Below are 23,078 nucleotides of genomic sequence, written 5' to 3'. Positions count from 1 at the left end.
AGAAATATATGTTTTTGATCATATTTGGTGATCCCTCTGAAGCCCCCTCATGACCCTTTCAGGGGTTCTGACCCCCAGGTTGAGAAATGCTGGTGTAGATGCACCCTAAGTTGAACTAAACATTATATGATTGTGTTGTCAGTAATGCTAGATCTATCTATCTATCTATCTATCTATCTATCTATCTATCTATCTATCTATTTAAAACATTTCTATTCCACCCTTCTCACCCTGAAGGGGACTCAGGGCAGAGCACAGCATATATACGGAAAACATTCAATGCCGGGACACAAATTCTTATATACATACATAAACATTAAAAACATTTCTCAAAATATTAAAATACACCATTAAAAACTGTCCTAGTAATCCATGTCAAATCTAATTGACTGGGTAATCTTTCCTATTGCTGCTTTATTGCCCTGTCCTGAAAGCCTGGCCCCACAGCCAAGTTTTTGCCATCCTTCTAAAGGACAGGAGAGAGGGGGCAGATCTGATCTCACTAGGAAGGGAGTTCCATAGCTGGGGAGCAATCACCGAGAAGGCCCTGTCTCTCATAGAATCATAGAATCAAAGAGTTGGAAGAGACCTCATGGGCCATCCATTCCAACCCCCTGCCAAGAAGCAGGAATAGTGCATTTAAATCACCCCTGACAGATGGCCATCCAGCCTCTGTTTAAAAGCTTCCAAAGAAGGAGCCTCCACCACACTCCGGGGCAGAGAGTTCCACTGCTGAACGGCTCTCACAGTCAGGAAGTTCTTCCTCGTGTTCAGATGGAATCTCCTCTCTTGTAGTTTGAAGCCATTGTTCCGCGTCCTAATCTCCAAGGAAGCAGAAAACAAGCTTGCTCCCTCTTCCCTGTGGCTTCCTCTCACATATTTATACATGGCTATCATATCTCCTCTCAGCCTTCTCTTCTTCAGGCAAAACATGCCCAGCTCCTTAAGCCGCTCCTCATAGGGCTTGTTCTCCAGACCCTTGATCATTTTAGTCATCCTCCTCTGGACACATTCCAGCTTGTCAATATCTCTCTTGAATTGTGGTGCCCAGAACTGGACACAATATTCCAGATGTGGTCTAACCAAAGCAGAATAGAGGGGTAGCATGACTTCCCTAGATCTAGACACTATGCTCCTATTGATGCAGGCCAAAATCCCATTGGCTTTTTTGCCGCCACATCACATTGTTGGCTCATGTTGGCTCGTCCCCATCAATCATGCCTGTGACAATGGTGGGACGGAAAGAAGGATCTTAATCTCTGCGATGGTTCATAGATGCCATTCATAGATGTCAATGATAAGGTAGTGGACAATATTCTACACCAGCTATTTCAGAGCCCATCTGCATTCACATCAGGTTGATTCCAAATTTCATGAAGAGATTGACATGCTCCACTCCCAAATCATGGCAGCAGTGTGATCAGAGTCCTGTCCATTGGCTCTGCTGAAGGGTCAGCCTTGCCTTTGCTGTTGTAAGTCACTAGGGATCTTATTGTCACTGCTGAGTAGTTTTGCTGATGCTAGCAATGGTGCCCACAAAATCTGGGGAAAAGAAGGAACATCAGCAAAAGCACTTGCAATGCCAGCAGCAAATTAGCTGCCATTATGGTGCCAAAAATGGAAAAGGTAAACACCACACACCCCTTCCCCTGGTGGCACTGGACTGTCTGATTTCTGGATCAAAATAGAACTGGCCCATTTGTCCACACCAACCCCATAATATAGAGCTGCTCTGGAGTTTCAGGGAAGATCCAGAGTACTCCAAACTTCTTTTAATTCAGAGTAAAATGTGTTAACTGAATTTATCACACACTAGGGGCTGGAAGCTCCTGAGCGTTGTCTAGATGTCCAGAGAAGATTTACCCCTGATTCAGGGTTTTGGGCCCACACAGGTATAGTTAAATATAATCTCTCCTGCCCCAGTTCCCCCTCTTACAAAAGCAATAGAAATATCATTCACCCAAGCTCTGATCACCAACCAAATAGACTTTCTCTCCATGCAGCTGATGCCCAATAAAGTAGGTTGGAGAGGGAATTACGATCACAGTAATGGTGTCACAATAACAACTAAGTACCAGCCATGCATATGGAACAGCTAAGGATGAGTAAATCTAGGTTAAGTATACTTAACTAAATATAGTCAATGCCATGTCCAACAATACTGTTGTTATGCATAATTGAATCACTAGATGGACTAGCTGGGGTGAAGGGAGCATTTTGTACTCTCCTTATGGATGAATTTCAATTTGAGAAGACTCTAAGAGGCCTCCTTTCAGTGTTGGACAAATCAAAAATGTGGAATCCATAACAAAGTTGAGCAGAGACAAAAGATATACCCAGCCAGAAAAATACACAGCACAGTTCTGTGCAACAACTTGGAAAGTGCACAGCCCATGTGTATACAATAGATTTCAAAGAGCTTGGGATACAAGAAATAGCTTGCAGATGTACTCCACTAACCTGAAAATTATGCATTTCAGTTCCTTGGAATATATCATGGCTTGCACACATTTATTCCCTTGAAAATAATACTGCTCATACTTATTCAAAAGCTTGAAATGTCTTTGAAACAGCATATGATATATGAAGCACAGTACCATGCCACAATTTGTAAAGTACACATCTCAGTTTCATGAAATAGCTTGAATGCGCACAACTCAAATTTGTGAAATAACTGGTAAAGTACTCAAGTCAGTTCTATGCAGTAGATCGTAAATGTATTTATTTATTTATCATATCAGGAGCAAACCAAACAGTTGTATTGTATTTAAAGAAAGATAAACAACCACAATGTTTGAAAACTTGGCATTCAATTAAATGCTCTTTTACCAATAGCTGGCCACTTGGAGTGCCTCTGGTGTTGCTATAAGATGGTCCTCCATTGTGCATGTGGCAGGGCTCAGACTGCACTGCAATAGGTGGTTTGTGGTTTGCTCTTCTCCACACTCACATGTCATGGACTCCACTTTGTAGCCCCATTTCTTAAGGTTGGCTCTGCATTTCGTGGTGCCAGAGCAAAGTCTGTTCAACACTTTCCAAGTCACCCAGTTTTTTGTGTGCCCTGGAGGGAGTCTCTCATTTGGTATCAGCCATTGATTGAGGTTCTGCCACTTTTGGACTCTTGCTTGCGGAGGTGTTCCAATGGGTGTCACAAATGACATAGTTCTACACCATGAAGCTGCATATAATACACTTGTGAAGCACACAACTCACTTCCATGCAGGAGCCTAGAAAACAAGTTCTTTGCAACAGCTGGCAAAATGCCTGCAAAGTGCACACCAGTAGATTAGTCTGAGATGTAGATAAATGGTTAAATAATCAATGGATATAGCTGGCGAAGAAGCTGTGGCATTCATAGAACCCTCTTGGGTATATTGCTTTTCCAGATGGAGGTTCTCAGTCCCCTCATTTCAGACAAATGTCAATTCTATTTATTTTCTAACACAGCTTTGAAAACTGAAATTCAAGATGGTAATGAACACAAATAAACAAGAAAACACAGGAACAGCACCAGGCAGATGAAGCTATTTGCTATTCAGACTCACAGGCTATGATGTTTTTTGTTTTTTGTTTTTTTTTTAAAAAAAAGAGAATTTTAACTCTGATCAATTTAATAAAGCCCACAGTCAGTTTCTATTTTCTTCCACAATAATGGTACAGCACTGGGAAAACCACAATGTAGAGAAATAAGCTCCAAAAAATGATGGGACTTAGAAGTGCAATTGTAGCATAACAGGACTGTGTGATAAGTTTTGAAGTTTCACTTCCAGCAATGCTAAAAATAATTGGGAACACAAGTGATATTTCATAGGATGTTGTTGTTGTTTATTCGTTCAGTCGCTTCCGACTGTGACCTCATGCACCAGCCCATGCCAGAGCTCCCTGTCGGCCGTCACCACCCCCAGCGCCTTCAAAGTCAAGCCAGTCACTTCAAGGATGCCATCCATCCATCTTGCCCTTGATCGGCCCCTCTTCCCTTTTCCTTACATTTTCCCCAGCATAATTGTCTTCTCTAAGCTTTCCTGTCTTCTCATTATGTGGCCAAAGTACTTCATCTTTGCCTCTAATATCCTTCCCTCCAGTGAGCAGTCAGGTTTCATTTCCTGAAGTATGGACTGGTTGGATCTTCTTGCGGTTCAAGGCACTCTCAGAATTTTCCTCCAGCACCACAGTTCAAAAGCGTCTATCTTCCTTTCACTCAGCCTTCCTTATGATCCACCTCTTACATTTCATAGGATAGATAAGAATTTAAAAGGACATGCCTTAATTCCTACGCCAAACAACTACAGTACAGCCCCATATTCCCAAGACTGATCCCCATAGTTTCAACAACTGCATTCCAAAAAATATGTCCTCTAAACAAATATCCTCCAGTTTTTTTCTTCATCAGATGTACCCCTCTCTCTATAGTATGGCTCTCCCAGTTTATCCTATTTTTTTCTTCACCTGGCCTTACCTGTATTTCTGTCTCTTTTCTCAACAATTGTAAAGCCTCTCTTTCAAATCTTCTGAATGGTCCATTTTAGCATAGTTGGCCCACATAGAAACTTATGCTGGGCTGAAGCATATACCACTCACCGACTTACTAAAGAACCCTTGAAGTCCAAAAAAAAATAGTTCCTTTTTGCAGACAGCAGATGGGGAAATAGAAGTACCTGGCTCATAACAAGACATGAAATGATTACAATGATACAGAGACCTCTCAAGGGTCTCAAGCTCTGGTGTCATCATTTCATGTTTGGCTAAAAGGAGACACTTCTGAGATTCGACCCACTTCTCACAAGGAAGAGAATGGGCATTTAGCGGGTTTATGGGGGTGCCTTGTATTCTGTGGAAGAAGTCAATATCAACCTTGCAGGACCCAGAAAAAGGACATATACACTTAAGAGAAATTTATACAAATTCATGTTCTTAGCAGGATAGCAACTAATATTCACCTTACACAATTTTACACATCAACTCTCTCTTCAAAGGCAAAGACTGTACTCACTTGTCCAGCTGTGTCTAGGATATCCAGATAGGCCGGCTCATTGTCTATCCGTACTTGTGTTTTGTAAGCATCTTCTAAAAAGATGGGGAAGCAAAAGAGTAAAATAAATAATGATCACAGATAAGTTTGCTTGCATTTCACTTCAAAATGGAGAGAAGCCAGGACAACTCCTGATTTTGTGCCAAAACCACCCCAAAATTCTGCAACCTCTGTAGGTGATTGATGCAAACTGTGAACACTTGCACTGTGTATCTTACAGTATCTCTCAGTGGAGTAGGATCAGAGTTGGCTCTAGGTAATTTTCAATGGTAAGCAAACAGTATTTTGCCCCCCCACCCCACCAATCACTGATATATATTTTCTGTTTGTCGTGGGAGTTCTGTGTGCCATATTTGGTTCAATTCCATCATTGGTGGAGTTCAGAATGCTCTTTGATTTTAGGTGAACTATACATCCCAGTAACTACAACTCGCATATGTCAAGGTCTATTTTTCCCCAAGAGTGCCTCAAGAACGCCCCTGGGCAAAATCAACTATACTGCAAATGCTTACTTTGCGTAATGGGTTGAGCCATCCCTCGGTGGGATTGTACTGTGCATAGTAAACTCAGGTTTGGAATATTAGTATTTTACATAGTAACACTGGTTTCTGAGAATCCACTGTGTATTGACCAGACAGTTTCTAGCAATCAACATAAAAAGGGAAGTGGCATATATTTGCTTACCATGGCAGGAACATACAAGGCCAAAAGATCTCACAGAGAAAAGGTGAAATCTAGGGATAGATATAGATGATCTTCCCAAAGGTCAAAGTTGGCTGATATCATTACCCATATTAATGGGTTATCAATGACAACTATTGAAATGTCAGTGCATTATGCGTCTACAAACTCCATTGTACACAACTTTAAAATATTTCTTTTAGAAGATCCTCTAGAGAGGGCATTCCAGAATCTGGGAGCAGCCACTGAGATGGCCTTCTCCCTTTATCCCATCAAATGATCTTGAGAAGGTGGTGGGACAGAGATAAGACCCTGTCTGGATTATCGTAGTGTTCCTATAAATTCATGGAGATACAGTTCTTCAAATAATCTGGACCCAAGATAAAGACTACAGTGAGAAGGCAAAGGGTAAAGCTTGATAAGGTGCTAATCTGAATTCCTTCTCCATACTCCTAATTTGTGAAAAAACAGCAGCTCTGCATGTAGTAGTAGTAATATTAGTAGTAGCAGTTCTTGTTGTCTTTGATGATCCATGCCTTCAAATAATTTCCAACTTATGGTGAACCTATACAGGATGTTCTGGGTGGGAATGTGTGACTTGTCCAGAGTCACTCTGTGGGTTTCCAGTTGGGGATTCAAATCCTGGTCTCCATAGTCTTAGTTCATGGTAGAAATACACTGTGAAGATCACATAAAGTTTGGCCTGAGGGCGCAAACTTGTGTTTTCAAAACATTTTTGCCCTCCCTCACAGTGGTAATACTCCCTTCATTCCTTGAAGCCAAGTGGAAAATAAGCCCCGACTAATATTTGTATAGATTATTTGCACCACTATATATTTCGTGCCCTGTCTCATTATTCATATTTTCTTGTTAAGGTTAAATGGAGCTGAAGCTTTGGACAATATTTATATTGCAACGAGGGCTGGAAATTATCTGCATTGTTTAATTAAACAACAATGCAAGACAGGCAGTGTGTTTATGGAGATGGGTAAGACACTTCACTTGTGCGGTGATCAGTGAGGCAAGGAAAAGAGCCAAGAGCTTCCAACAATATGTGTGATAAAACCTATTTCATTTATCAGCAGAAGCATATGCCTGGACAGGACCAGTGATATGATCTTGCAAGCCTTCTGCACCTAAGAGCCATTACTTGAGATGTTTGATAGATGACATTGCCAATCACAGGTGCTGCTGTTAGAATTTAGAGTGTAAAATATAGTCATTCTTCAAGGAGGAGCTGTAGCCAAAAGACATGCTATGCATACAAAAGATTCCAGATTAATGTCTAAGAATTTCCATTCTACAGTACCTCACATCCATTACTGAGGCATTACATGAGAACTGGTGCCAGTTCAAATTCTGCAGATGTTTTAGGCCTCATCTACATTGGCCAATTAACCTGGGACCAGTTTGCAGTGGACATGCTCTGGACTAGCCCTAGAAGCAGGTACATGCACTGCCCTGAACCCATGGTGGTGGTGGGTCAGAATCCAACCAGTATAGCTGAGCTGAACCACATTGGACCTGCTAGACCATCCATATTGCCATCACTGTTCCTGGATGGTCTTGGAGCTCCGTGTGAGCTACTGGCCATCACAAGTGTCTCCAGCTGGCATCAGCAGAGCCCCCCTTCCCCCCCCCCCCCCCAATACAAGCAGGAAGAAAGAGGATCACTACCTCTTTCTTCATGGTCACATAGGTGCATCTTCTGATGTTAGCATGGGCCACCCATTATCACCAGAGGCTCCCATGGTGCTTTGCAACCATCTGGGAGTTGTGATGGCAGTGACATGGGCCTGATTTTCCTCTTTTCCCTGTGCTGATGGATGCATGGAAAAAGGGTATGTGTGTGGCTCATGTGGACAGCAGACTTGCTGAATCTAATCTGGTCTTGCTGTCCGTACTGTGTTGAAGCTGGACTGTCAAACAAACTCTGATGAATTCCCCAACTTTTCTTCTCTTGGGGGTGAAACCAGATTAACCCGTAACTCATGATACCTTATTATATGGCAGTATAGATTGGACCAGATGGGCCCATAGCCAGAGTCCCATATCCTCACCCCACAAAACAGTACAGCCTTGATGCTGAGTTTGATTTTCTATTTTATTTTATTTTTCCTGAAAGTCTTCTTGTCATTAACAGCTACATGGCAGATTGGTACAATGTGATCCTCTACATATTGGAATTAATTCTTGTCTACTCAATTTGGGAAGCAGCAATGAGTGAGAGTCCCTGTCAGGCTGTGACCGAAAATAATTTAAACAAAGTCATAAGTGTGGTTATAAAAGATACAGAAAAAAATGTGAAAAGAGAAAGATGAAACAGGAGGGGAAAAGCAAATTGACAGATTTTCTCACTTACTCAGAATAGTATTTTATATGCAACAATAGTCTATTGTTCAAGGAAGGAAGGAAGGAAGGAAGGAAAAAGGAAGGAAGGAAGGAAGGAAGGAAGGAAGGAAGGAAGGAAGGAAGGAAGGAAGGAAGGAAGGAAGGAAGGAAGAACAAAATCAGAGACATTCACCATGGAGTTGAAGCAAAATAAAACCACTGATCCCCAATTAAAAAGTCCACCCTCCCAATTAAATTTTAATTTGGTCCTGAAATTTCTTGCATTGCAGGAAGTGAGATGCTGAAAACCACCCACTCCTTAAAATAACTTCATCTGATTCCAAACTCTACTACTAAATGCCCAGCTCGAGTTTGTATGGGCTAGTCTGTACTATTTACTTAGTATGCCTTACTATTATGGTGACTCCTCCCCTCCCTTTCCAGACAAGCAAGGTATTAGATTTTTTTTAAATCATTTGACCTCTTTAAACTCTCCAACATCAGCTCAAGTGGCGCCTATTACACAATATTGTTTTTGTTATTGATTTTCATTCTACACACATTAGCATTCCACAGTGCAAAGCTCGTGAAGAAGTTGATGGAGCAAAGCAGACTATCTTCATTTGCTCCATGTCTCTGCTCTTTAGCTTGCATCACATTTAGCTGGTTAATTAGAATTCTGGGTAGGAGGCTTTGATTAGGCCCATTTCAGAACCTCTTAGGAACCAATTCAGGTTGTATTGCAGTATAATCATGCCATGTTGCATGCTATTTCTGTGAGATACCAAAGAGAGGGGGCAGATCTATAGCGTGTAGAAGGTCTGTATTTTAATCTCCTTTTTTGCATTGAAAGAAATAATCTGATGTCAAGACCATTATTTAGCAGCTGGGACATCAGTTGACCAGCATACTTTGATTTGAATGGCTTTCAATAGAATAATAGAAAGATACAGTTGGAATGGGCACTAAGGGCTATCCAGTCCAACCCCATTCTGCCACGTAGGAATGCAAACCAAAGCACTTGGGACAGATGGCTATCATGCCTGTTTAAAACACTACAATGATGGAGACTTCACCATACTCCCAGGCAGCATGGTCCACAACTTTTACCATTGAATCAATTGCTCTATGTCCTGTTCTCTGGAGCAGCAGGGAAAGCTTGCTAGATCTTCAATATAGAATCCGTTCGAATATTTAGACATAGTTCCATGTTAACCTTCTGTTCTCCAGGCTTAACATACCCAGTTTCCTAAGCTGTTCTTCATAAGGCACAGTTTCTAGGACTTTTACCATTTTGACTACCCTCTGGACACATTCCAGCTTCTCAATATCTTTCTTGAATTGTGATGGCCTTAACTGGAAACAGTACAACCAGAGTAGTACTTCCCTCAAGATGGTCACTATATTCCAATTGAGGCAGCTTAGAACAGAATTGTATTTTTTAATCCACCACATCACATTGTTGATTCATGTTCCGCTTGTGGTTTCCTAAAACTCCTGGATCCAATATATCTTGGCCAAAACCATTTGTTCAATGCCCCTGCATCAGAACAACAGTATATTAAAGTTGGATTTTCTTGCAAGAACATCCACCCTATGGATGTTGTCCTGTTAGTAGCATATAAACATGCATGTTTACCTTATTCCTGTGCAAACTCTAGGAGCATTGGTTTGGCCCAGAGGACAGGGATACTCTAAAGGAAGGGGTTTACTTGATGGTTGAGTTCAAACAGAATGTACATTTACGCTGTAAACCTAAGGTAGTTTGACACCACTTTAATAGCCATGGCTCAGTGTTATGTGATCATGGGGTTGTAGTTTTATAAGGTCTTTAACCTTCTCTGCCAAAGAGTGTTGGTGTTTCACTAACTACAGCTTTAAGAATTCCATAACATCAAGTCATTCAGTTAAAGTGATGTCAAACTGCATTAAATCTACAGTATAGATACAGCCAGAGAAACAGAGCTGTAACTGAAGAAAAACTACATCTGGTAGGATAGAGAAGTAGATCATTCTCATTTTGAATGAGGTGGTGGTATTTTAAGTTGTGTATTTAGAAGGGAACAAAAGGGGAAATTCTTTATATTGTAATTTTTTGCACAATATTGGTATCCCATGGCCATACACACATGACTTTCTGAATGACCTTGAAAAATTCCTGATCTTAGATTGTCATTAAATTATGTGTCTTACTCCAATTTTGAAAACAATTGACCAGTAATGGGAAACTGCCTTGGTCCATGAACAATGTTTAACAACTCACTACACTTGCTAGATTTCACATAGAGGTTCGTTAGAAGAGACAGAAAATCCCTGTTTTAAAATGTGTGGGTATGATATGTTGCCAGAATTCAACAGCAAACAAGAAAACACAATTTTAAGAGCTTTTGGCACTGTGACACCCAATAGTCCTGTTTTTGGAAGCATCTGGTATTCAGAAAAACAGACACAAGACTATATGTGTCTCATGAACTACAAGTCATCCACAACCTTCTTGGGTGTGTAGCTCTTACATAAGAGGGTTAGGATCATGTGTTGGAGCAGTCCCTTTCAGAATATATCATGTGTTGTCCCAAAGAGTTATCCAATCATACACTTTATCACTTCTATTCCATTGCTGTAAAGACCAAGAAGGGGGCTGTGCCATGTAATCTTTTGTAAGCCTTATGAGAGGAGTGATTCTGACATGGTGAACCTTAAATCCAGCAAATGTTCAGAACTGTGTAAACAGAAGAGAACTAGACTCTGATTATTTCCAACAACTCTTTAGTATTTATTACAATATGTGTTGACCATTAAACAAATTGATCCTCATTACTGTTATGGCAACTATATAAATGCAAATCAAGCTTTGCCTGGAAATGTCTTTCTTTCTGCTATCTATATAGTTTTGTATTTACTTTTACTGCTCAACTGCTCAGAAGTTAATTCCCTTTGAAAAGCAAATTGTACCATTGGATATTATATTAAAATTAATTAAGTCCTTGGAATTCAATAGGTATCACACACAGCTGAAGTGCTTAAGCCACCGATAAGGAAACAATGCACATGCAAATAAAGAAAACAAATTACCAGGCAGTACTACCCAGAGAAATAAAAAAAATTACTGACACTGCTGTAATTCTAAATCTTTCTTTTATATTGTAAAGCCCTGACATGTATTACTTTCAAACTTGGGATATTCCATTTCAGTAAGCCATAGGAGACCTTCCCAATGGTGTTTGTCTCCAAGTATGGTAACCTTGTAAATGCATGATGTTTGTTATGGAGATCTTAGCTGGAATTCTGTTGGTAGATTAAATTGGCACAACAGTTTGTTATAGTAACACTGTGCATTTTTTACTTTGCATATGTAGTGCTGCAACGATTTAAGTCCTCACAGGTTGGCAGAGCCATGCAGTCATGGGAAATTGTTTTAATGGTCTCCTAAGGGAAGAGGCCAGACTAAAACAGTTATCTTGGCACCTGGCATCAAGATACAGAGCATGGGAGTGGGGCTTACTTCCTGATTAGGGCTCCACTGCCCCCCAGCTCCTCATTCTGAAAAGTTTGTGGACCCACCAACACATTTCGGCTGCTGTGTGAGTTATACTGGTCACTTTGGAAATGGATAGGAATATTCTCCTCTGTTAAAGGAGTTTCTTGACTTTCCCACAATGTTCATGATAATTGGCTACTGGATGGTGTTTTCATACGTATTACTTACTAGTTGACAGTTGTTGAATAGTGGAATAATTCATATTCAGCAAGAATCTTGGCACCTCACTTGAGAGAAAGATAGGCTTCTGGATCCCATGTTTGGGTAACAGGACTGGGAAGAAGGGAAAAGGACCTGTCTTTGAGGTAAGCCTGAGACATGAGCCTTCAACCATATATCTTGGGACTTGAGAAGTAGGAAACCTCAGTCAAACCTTTCAGATGTGAGCTGACTGAAAGAGCAACCCTGTGTGTGGGCTCACCTTAGGACTCAGGCGTCTTTGCCCAAGGAATGCATCAGAACAGGTCTAATGAATAGGAGACCTCCTGCCACATGATTTCCTGTGTCTGGTTATTTACCCTTTCATAGCATCATCCAAGAAAAGAAATAGGTTCAGTTAATAAAGTAGCCCAGTTTTATATCCCAGCTTTGTGTCTGGTTCATGATTTCTTGGGTTGGTCATCAAACAGAAGATATGTTTGTCATATCCAGTGCCTGTTCAAGAAGGCTATTTCTACAAAATCAGCTTTTGAGAAAGCCATTAGAACTCAATAAAACCCAGTAAAGCTTACTTGTAAGGCACCAAATCCCATCCAGTCTTGGAAGCTAAGCTGAGACATTACTGGTCAGTACTTGGATAATTGTCAATAAATATAAGGTGCTATAGCCTATATTTCAGAGAAAGAAACTGTTCTTTGCCTAAAAACTTTCTATGAACTTTAAGACATCACCTAAGTTGACACAAAACTTGAAGGCATGCTCACACAAAACTAGCTTGCAAAGTTGTACCATGGGATTGCTCATGGGATGAGCAATACTGTGAATCAGCGCTCCTAGTTATTTCTAACTCCAAGGACGCATACAGAAGATAATGAAAAAGAGACAAGCAGGATAATGCATGTAGCAGTTCCTCTATGGAACCGGATGGACACTGAAACAATGCTGCACAACAGTATTGAACTGAAATTTGCAGAAATGAAGTTGCAAATCTGGTATGATTGTTAATAGATGTAAATTGTGCATAAATATGTCTGTACCTTCTTTTGGAATGGATGGCAAAGATGACATTCCTAATTCAATTCTAAGAGGCTGATGGAATTGAAAAACTTTAACTAAAACTAAGATGCAACTTTTAGAATCTTAGAATCAGAGAAGTTCCTCCTGCATTGGAAAAAAAATCTCCTTGTTTCCAAAATTCTGGGAATAAAACAGACATGGTTACTCTAATATTATTCCTCCCAATGTCACACTCACTGAAAATAATAGGACCTATATAACTATACTAAGGTGAATCCTGAAGGAAATTGTTTTGTAACCTGCCTCAAGCCATGAGGAGAGGTGGGTAAGACATATAATAATAATAATAATAATAATAATAATAATAATAATAATAACAACAACAACAACAACAACAACAACAACAACAACAACTGTGGAACACCCTCCCCACCGAAGTTAGACAGGCGCCCTCCTTGATGGCCTTTCGTAGGGGCCTGAAAACATGGCTCTTCGAGCAGGCCTTCAACTGAGTGTATCTTGGAATGACACTGGAATGAACTAGGACTATGGATTTCGGCTATGACCCCAGGACTTGACGAAGCGGATTTTTAGTATAGTATATGTTATGTTGTATTGTCCGGTCTGTATTGTCACGATTTACTGTATACTGTCTTTCTTTGTTGTTGTTCACCGCCCCGAGTCGCCTTCGGGCTGAGAGGGGCGGTCAATAAATGAAATAAATAAATAAATAAATAAATAAACACAAAATGACACCAGCCTTCTCTTAACGTGTTGATAGCAAGAACAGTTTGACAGTGGAATGGCCTTTCATGGAAAGTGGTCCTCTATGTACCACAGCTTTAGCTGTGATATTCTTCACTGGCAGGAGGCTGAACCACATGGTGTGCCACCAACCCTATAATTCTATGACTACTGTTTTGCAGCTTGGAGTAGTCATTCAATGATTGTTTCCAAAAAGAACATCTAGTGATAAGTTCAAACATGAGTGGGTTGCTGTGAATTTTCTGGACTGCATGCCCATGTTACAGAAGCATTCTTTCCTGAGGTTTTGCCTGTGAAATGTTAGCTGGCCCTGATTGATTTATCTCTGGAATTCCTGGCTACCGGTATTAAAAAAAAAACCTCTAAAATCAGGACAGTAAATAATCAGGACACCACTCAGAAAGCAGAGGAATTCCAGACATGAATCAATCAGCTAACACCTCCAAACAAAGGATTCCCCCAGGCAGTAAGCAGCCAGACCTTGAAGCTGAAAGGCTATTCAATGCTAGTAAAGTATTTATTATTGATTTATTTCAAACATTTGTACCCCGCCCTTCTCATACCCTGAGGGGGGACTCAGGGCAGCTTACAACCGGCAACAATTTGATGGCAAGACATACAAACGAAACGAAATGACACAAATTAAACATTAGTTAAAATATTAAGTTATAAAATATCCATGTAAAACATTATTTACAACAGTATTGCCACTTCCTAGTCCAATTCAGCACCCAGAGATCCAGTCCAAAGCCTGTCCATTATCTGTTCTCATGAGTCATTGAGATTACTGTTAAGCCTGCTACCCGAATGCCCCAAAACCGAATGCCCCAAAACCATGATTTAAGCTTTTTTCCTAAAGGAAAGGAGAGATGGAGCCAACCTAATTTCACTGGGGAGTGTGTTCCACAGATGAGAGGACCACCACAGAGAAGGCCCTATCTTTTGTCCCTGCCAGTCACGTTTGCAAGGAGGTGGCCTATTGCAACATTCACACCTGCCACAAACAGACAAGAGTTCTTTCTCTCACCCTGAACATTCCACAGATATATAAACCACTTTTCCAACAGAACTCACAACCTCTGAGGATGCCTGCCATAGATGTAGGCGAAATGCCAAGATAGAATGCTTCTGGAGCATGGCTATACAGCCCAAAAAACTCACAGCAACCCAGTGATTCCGGCCATGAAAGCCTTCAACAACACATCAAACATGAGTGTTTTTAAAACTGTTGCTTCCTCCCTACACAACTCCATCTGTGCAAAAAATGTTCAGCATAGTCTTACTTTATATAGAGAATCTGGTCTCAAATATCTCACATTTACTTTACAAGGACCTGTATTATTAAAACCCTGATCAATCACTTAGACTGAAATGGGAAACCTTCAAAACGTGAGCCTTTAGGCAATTTCCTTTCCCCCTTTGCCTCTACGGCTGTGAAGAAGAAAGAATAAAATATCTGTTTACTTTTATTTTCCCACATGCTAGAAACTCTTCTCCATTTAAGTGTAGCCATGGCTTTAATTGATCTCCCCGAAATGATAGTAAGTGAATCATTGCTGCCTTAATTTCCACTCGGTAGCAAAATGATAGGGTTGAGAGTGGAATGAAATTGCTACCTGCTATTCTTGTGCACAGAAGGAGCTGTTTCTTATTAACTCAGAAAGCCTTGCTCATGTACACCTTTGAAGTGAATGACATGTTCTCTACTCCAGCGGAAGTGTGAGTCTAGCAAGATTAATTATTATTATTAAAGTCAGGGTGGCAAGTGGGTTTGTACTGCATATGTTAAAAGTGACTCATTTTTTTTAACAAAGAGGGGGAGTTCCTTTTTACGTAGTTTGAACAATACATTCTTTCCTCCCAGCACAAGAAACCTGGTGAGCTTAGATCCCATTTACTCTCGGGCCCCTTCCACACAGTTGTATAAGATCCACATTGAACTGGATTATATGGCACTCAGATAATCCAGTTCAAACCAGATATTGTGGATTATCTACCTTGATATTTGGAAGGGCCCTGGGTGTCCCACATAAAGAACAAAGTAGACAAACTCAAATGCATTCAAAGGAAACAAATGTATTCAAAGGAAACAACCAAGGTAATTGTAGATATCAGCAGTGGTTGAAATGAGAAAAGATAGAAGAGTTGGGTATATTTAGACAAGATTGGGAATCAAGATTCCCTATTCATGCTGTGGGATTGCAATTCTCAGAAGCCGTAGCTGGCATATGGATAGTGGGGAATCTTGAAATTTTCATTCTAATGCAGTGATTCTCAACTTGTGGGTCCCCATATGTTTTGGCCTTCAACTCCCAGAAATCCTAACAGCTGGTAAACTGGTTGGGATTTCTGAGAGTTGTAGGCAAAAACACCTGGGGACCCACAGGTTGAGAACCACTGGTCTAATGGTATCTGTTTACCTACCTACTACTCACTCATGAAGTAGATGAAGGACTACAAGAGGAAATAATTTGTTCTCTGCTATCCTAGATGGTGGGACTAGATAAAGTAGAATTGTCATAGATGGTCTCCAAGACTGGGTTTGGTTTTTTGGGGGGGTTGTTTGGACCTCAACACCCCCAGCAACCTGATTATTCTTTTCTTGCTCGAGAAAGGGTGAACATTGGAAGATGCCTCCTAACTTTAGGAACAGTTTGGCTCTGATGTCAGTTGGACAGTGAAGCCATTTAGTCTATACTTCAGAAGACTTATTCTATGTGGTGACTATATAAGAACAGGACCTTGGATCACTCCATAAGAATCAGACCTGGAACATAACGGTGATTCACTGTTTCAATGGATTGTCTTCTTTCTTTCTTTCTTTCTTTCTTTCTTTCTTTCTTTCTTTCTTTTTACACCACTTTATCTATCTAAAAAGAGACCTACACCTGAAATGAACAAGTCTCTTCAAAAAAGAGTGGTCCGTTTCAGGTTTTTTTTACTTCCAGTCTTCTAAAAAATAATTTGGCACTATATGTGGCCCTTGGATAATTCTATGGTAGAAATTGGCCCTCTGGGAACCTAAATTAACAACCCAATGCTATGAGAAGGCATATTTTTGCTTGAATGTTATAACACAATTTAGGAGCGGCTTGACAGTGGAAGAGTAGAAGCTGTTGGCTTTGATATCATTTGGATGGTGAATTTATTGTGGGGTTTCATCCACACATTAAAGAAGCTGTTCTAAGTGTTGGCCAAATTTTGGGAATAGAACCTAGAACTTTGGATAACTCTATAAAGTTCAGACCTAGAACATATTCACTATCTTCCTGACATCAGAGCCATTAGAATTGCTGTAATGTAGTGGTTCCAAACTTTTTTTTGACCAGTCCATCTTATAGTACAGTAGAGTCTCACTTATCCAACACAAACAGGCTGGCAGAACACTGGATAAATGAAAATGTTGTATAATAAGGAGGGATTAAGGGAAAGCCTATTAAACATCAAATTACGTTATGGTTTTACAAATTAAACACCAAAACATCATGTTTTACAACAAATCAACAGAAAAAAGCAGTTCCGTACACGGTAACATTATATAGTAATTACTGTATTTACAAATTTAGCACCAAAACATCTCAGTTTGTTGAAACAGCTATGGATCCGGGTGGGAGGCAGAGTGTATTGGATAACACAGAACGTTGGATGAGTGAAGGTTGGATAAGCAAGACTCTACTGTATTTTGATTTAATTAGTTATAGTTAGCCAGGGGATTTATCCTAATGCCAGTGTATGAGAACACACAATACTGAAATAACTCATAGGCTGGTTTGGTTGCTCTGAGTGATGCAAAGTACTCTGAACATTGAAAAGCTTGGTGCCCATGATTAAGAATGACACTTGATAGTCTGTATCACTCCTGTTTCTGCAGCTTTCTGTTTCCTGAAGGAGTTCAGGCATGAGTGATCAGTGTTGACATTCAATTGTATTCCTCTGCCAAGAGGGATAGTCTAAGGGCCCCCAAGGAAAGTTACCAATTAACCCTTCACCTTGGAGTAGTCATATTGAAAGCAGAACTAGAGTGAGAAACAGAAAGCTTGAAAAATAAAATTCTAAAGATATGCCAAACCCCCTCCAATTCTTTTAAGAAATATTCCTTGTCTAAAAAACAACATTGCATTGATACTACAGGACAATTCTCTGAGAAAAAGTGGATTTTATAGCATGTTGCATTCTCCATTTACTAGTGGTTCTTTGCCATTCAGATATAAATGCAATTGCTTACAGGTTTACTCAGAAGTAAATCCTACTGTATTGCATGCAATTTAACCCATGTAAATGTGCATTGGATTCTAGATCATAAGTGTATATGGTTTTGATGTTTACCAATGCATAAATGGATGTTTTCATTGCTAACAAGAAAGTTCTGTCTTCTGAGAAAACAATATTGGTGTTTATAACTGTGATGAGTAAAATCCAGATTACTTATGGATTTTCATTGGGTGTTGCTGGATATCGAAAAGACCCAACATAATTGTAAGAACAAGAATCTGGACCTTTTCACACTACACAATTTTAGTGTTATAATTCCACTTAAAATGCCATGGTAGCATCCTGTAAAATTCTGGTGTTTGTAGCTTAGTGAAGCATTAGAGCTCTCTGGCTAGGAATTCTAAGCAATACAGGCAGTCCCTGAGTTACAAACATCTGAATTTCAAATGACTCATAGTTAAGAACTGGGCTGAGACAACAGGAAATGAGAGAAATCTAGTCTTCAGAAGGGAAATTCATGCCTGGAAGAGTGATTATGGGGAAAGGTGTCTCAGCTGTAGCTTTATCACCAATTCTTGTTTCCACAAAAAGCCATTTCTTTCAAAATTCAATGATCACAGGGAGGTGAAAACTTCTGAACAGGGTCACAGACAGCAAAACAAACATCACAGGGATGTTAATCCTTCGCTATGCTGTCCAGAGCTTTTATATAGATCAGGCATGGGCAAACGTCAGACTACAATGTGTTTTGGACTTCAATTCTCACAATTCCTAAAAGCCGGGAATTAAAGCTCAAAACACCTTGTGGGCCGAAGCTTGCCCTTGCCTGATATAGATAGATGATAGATAGATAGATAGATAGATAGATAGATAGATAGATAGTAGGCCTGGGTAACAACGGAAAAATTTGTTTCTAAAATCGATTCGTTTTTTGGTTTTTTTTGCGTTTCGATATTTAAAAGAATTCCGAAATTTTCCTTAAAAAAAGTTCGATATTTACGAAATTTCGTAAATGGTAAAAAAATTACAAAACAATAATGAAACAATAACAAATCGATTCGTTAATGGCGGCCGCGATCGTGCAATACGCTAAAAAAACTTCTGAAGCTTCCCTCTCCCTCTGTTGTTGACTGTTGGTGTGATATTATATATTTTTTTCACTAATTAAACAAAAAACAACTATAAAACTTGCCCCAGACATGCGGAAATAATAACGAAACGACCTCAAACCAATAACAAAATGAATACATAACGAAATACGAAGCATTTACGAAACGAATTGAAAAATTCATTTCGTTTTTAAGTTGCTCCAGAATGGTTCGTTATCGCTTCGTTAACAAAAAAATAACGAATTTTTAACGAATTACGAATTAACAAAACGAAACCGCCCAGCCCTAATAGATAGATAGTAGGCATGGTTAGGTACCATCGGAATCTTCGTAATTCAGAATGAAGTCGAAAAAAACTTTTTGAAGCGATTTCGAAGTTTTTAAGAAAAACGGAAGTCCCTTTGCCCTTCCGAAGCTTTTTCCGCCATTTTTGTTACGAATCATAAGGTCGAAATGATTCAGCTTTTCCCCACTTCTTGTCCCTGGTCTCGGCTCAAGCCAGAGAAGCCAGTTTTAAACCAGAGAAGGAAGGAATTTCCTCCGCTTGCTTTTCCTCGCTTCTGGAGTAAAACAACTACTTTCAAAGTAAAGACCACCGAATGAAACAGGAAATAACACTTTCAAACTATTAACGAAAGGATTCAGAAGTCTCAGAAGTTTCAAAAAGTTTTGAACATTTTTTCTGTGAAAATTGGAATTGACTTTAGAATTGAACCACCAGTGCCCCCTACATCCGAAATGGGTTTTGAGCCATTTTTGGGGGGTCAACCAAGCCTAATAGATAGGCAGACAGACAGACAGACAGACAGACAGACAGATAGATAGATAGATGATAGATAGGTTGGAGTTACACTTTAAAAAGTACCTGTTCCAACTAACAAACAAATTCAACTTAAGAACAAGCATACATAAACTCTATTGTTCCTAACTTGGGGACTGCCTATACCAACAGCAAATCACAAGAGGGAATCACAGCAGTTCAATTATGTCTATGATGTTATCAGGTCCATTATTCTCCCCTTTATAATTGGGTCCCACATTCCTGTTTGGAAACCTTTTGCTATATTCACTTATCCCCAGTACAAATCAGCATGTTTTTCTGCCCAAACTGAAAAATCAGTTAGAACGAACCTTCTGAAATGGACTGCTCCTGCTTTCATTAACTGAGGATCAGATTTCCTTGTCCAGACTGTTTCCATCATGGATCTATTAGCACGAGGTCATTAACCATACTGTTCTGTGTTTCCCGAATATACAAATTCTGACTGACAGCTGGGTATAGGAAACCCTCAAGTAATTATACCATGCATTACTGCATGAAAGCTTCTGTTTTGAAGCTGGTAAGTCATCCCCAGGTTTAGGATTCAATCACACTGGATAATTATGCCTTTATTGGGAAGCTTGATTCATCTCACAGCTTGGGAAACACCCAGAGTAGACATAAGGAGTAAGTTGTATGGATAGGCAAAGTAATGGCATTAACTGAATTAATTTATCCTGTTTTGGCAGGAATGACCAGTAAATCCAGGACTGTGGGTACCGCAAATCTTTACCATCATTAAACTCTCAGTTTCTCAATGCTGAATGAGAATAATGCAACTGACAAACAAGGATCAGCTCCCAAATCTATCCCATGGTGGCAGATCCAACTAGTGACCCTGATATGTGATTCGAAAAACAATAAATTGAATCCTATAAATTTAGTAAACTAGGCTCCCTAGGCCTTTATTAGAGTAAGAAGTCCATAGGTGTAGTAGTTGTGTAGAAAGTAGTGTTGCAATTCTTCACTAAGTTCTCAAACATCTCAAACATAGCAACAAATAATTGTAGCAATTTCTCTCCTGCTGTGATAAAGTCTTAGAAAACTTGTTTTCAGTGGCTATTTATTCACAATAGTATGCCCGTGCAGAACTATTCACCAATAATATTCATGTTAGAATTTATATATATGTCAAGCATGATTAATTGTAAAGTAGGGATGACTACTAGACAACTCTTGGTGGCTGATGTAACCATGAGGCAATTCATTGTCTGATACAACTATGAAGTAATCCCAAGCAACAGGGATGAAGTAATGCAATGGTTGATTGGATGATGTTTTCCTAAATTGGGATAGCAAACGTAGTACTTTGTGGGTCAGTGTTGTTTGTTGGAGAGAGAGAGATATTGAATAATTTGTTGTGGGTAGAAAGAAGCAGAGGTCATGTTTTGTACAGAGTGTTCATGTTTTGTATCTCTGAACTGCAAGAGATAAAAGCCTTCCTGATTTGGAAAGCTACTTCCGCTGTTTGTCTGCTGTTCAAATAAGGTAAACTCCAGAGTAAGTAATATAACCAGAGCTAACTTTTGCTTGTACACAGACAGAACATTAAGGTAAAAAATACCTAACTATATATCCTTGCATAGAAAATGCCTGAATTATCACAAATTCAAAATGACTAAATTGATGCATTTGAACACATTGTGAAAATGGCACAAGTCATGAGAAAATGCAACAAAGATTGATAAAGACTGTAAAAAATGAATGTCTCAGTATATATGTGGGTTGACTCAGTCAATGAAGCTGTGACTTTACAAGATCAAAGATAACTTATATTCATGAATGAAGGTCCCAAATTCATAAAATCACCATTAAGTGAAACTTAACAATCTTTAGTAGGGCCATGTCATGTGCTGTTTTTGCGAACTTCTGTTGTCATTGCCTAATATGTTGATGTGATATAAATACAGTATTGTTGTTGTTGTTGTTGTTGTTGTTACTACTATTACTATTAATTTTATTCTCCATCTTGGGCTCTCCAGCAATTGACCTACAAAATATTGCATATAATTGATGAGCACTAATCATGACTATTAGTTTTTGACAACTGTATCCCAGAGAATTTTTCCCTCCTCCTCCTCCTCCTCCTCCTCCTCCTCCTCCTCCTCCTCCTCCTCCTCCTCCTCCTCCTCCTCTTTCCCTGTTTTTTTTCTCTTTTAAACAAGACTCAAAGATGGTCGTTCTGGTAATTGGAATGGTCACAGTGGTCAACCTTTTGCCCTGAACCTGGAAGATTTGTGTTTGGTGGAATGACTCACTGACCATGCTGATTAGGTCATTTCAGATATCATTGTCCAAAGAAGGACATTTTCCAACTTCTGGTTTGTACTGGTGTGAAGTTTTATCTTTTTTTCTGCTTGGCTGTCCCATTCTTTGCACTTCTGGAGAACTGGAATAAATTTGAGATAAGACTGCTGATATAGCAACATTTTAATACTTTGGATTGCCAAAATTCCCCCAAATGGATCGCAATATTGTTCTTCTCATGTCATTGACTCTCAAGAGCTTCTCAGCTGGCAGGTTTTCCCCACCTCATATTATCATACTGAAAGCCAGCCAGCTGCTTTGCCCTCCCATTTGCATACTTCAATATTCATTCTGAGGTTAGCCACACAACCATGCTGAGTATCTTGGAAACTGACCAATTTTCCCCTCCTCATCTGCTTCCTCTCTGTTTCTACCTATATTAATAGCCAGCAAGATTGCCAGGTAGGTGCCCTGAGGGTAACATCATTCACGCACCATTTCTTCCAGAAGATGACTATTTCTACTGGTGCCTAGAAATTGTTTCCATTGTCTGGCATAATTAAATATGAGATGTGCATTGGAAATAATTTCATTTTCATCCAGGGTCATCCCGTGAAATTTTGCCCACGTGGTAAGCCATGCAAGGAACATCTTTCCTCTAAGACCACCCCTCTAATTACAATTCTACTTTAAAAATGTGTTCTGAGGTTTTTAATCGGAATGTTGTAGAAAACATGTTGTGAAATTGAATGTTTATTAAGCAGCAATATTGCTAACACTAACTGCTGTAAGCAGTACCTGATAATGTGCAGAAATGCTTCATTCATATGATAATGGGGGAGGGGGGTGGGGTTCATTGCAGATATTTCCTTAAGATTGCATATTCAAGAAATCTTCATCAGTTTCATTCTTATCATTATTATCATCATCCTCATCATCTATCCCTTTCTTCCCCCCACCCAATTTGGGATTTAAAATGGCTTGCAAATCAATACAGTTGAACAAAAGCGAATGCAATACACTTAAAATATGCAAAAGGTCAATAATAAATTGAATCAACCACCAATAATAGTAAAAGATTTAAAACATATAAGGAAAGATAAATATAGTACAAGTCAAGATAGTTCACCATCATCTTAAAAGACCTCTCTTTAAAATCAATCTATTTTT

At 39.5% G+C, this 23,078-nt stretch overlaps 1 protein-coding gene across 1 annotated transcript in view; it reads right to left on the bottom strand.

Moving 5' to 3' along the window:
* Positions 1-23,078, bottom strand: part of RIT2 (Ras like without CAAX 2) — a 218,968-nt gene that overhangs the window by 125,622 nt on the left and 70,268 nt on the right. The window contains exon 3 of the mRNA XM_060761199.2: positions 4,991-5,064. Coding sequence (XP_060617182.2) covers positions 4,991-5,064 — 74 coding nt within the window. The remainder of the gene's footprint in view (positions 1-4,990; positions 5,065-23,078) is intronic.

Source organism: Anolis sagrei, chromosome 2, assembly GCF_037176765.1.
Source record: "Anolis sagrei isolate rAnoSag1 chromosome 2, rAnoSag1.mat, whole genome shotgun sequence".
Lineage (NCBI taxonomy): Eukaryota > Metazoa > Chordata > Lepidosauria > Squamata > Dactyloidae > Anolis > Anolis sagrei.
The sequence above is the reverse complement of the archived record's forward strand: the minus strand, read 5'-3'. Positions and strand labels throughout refer to the sequence as shown.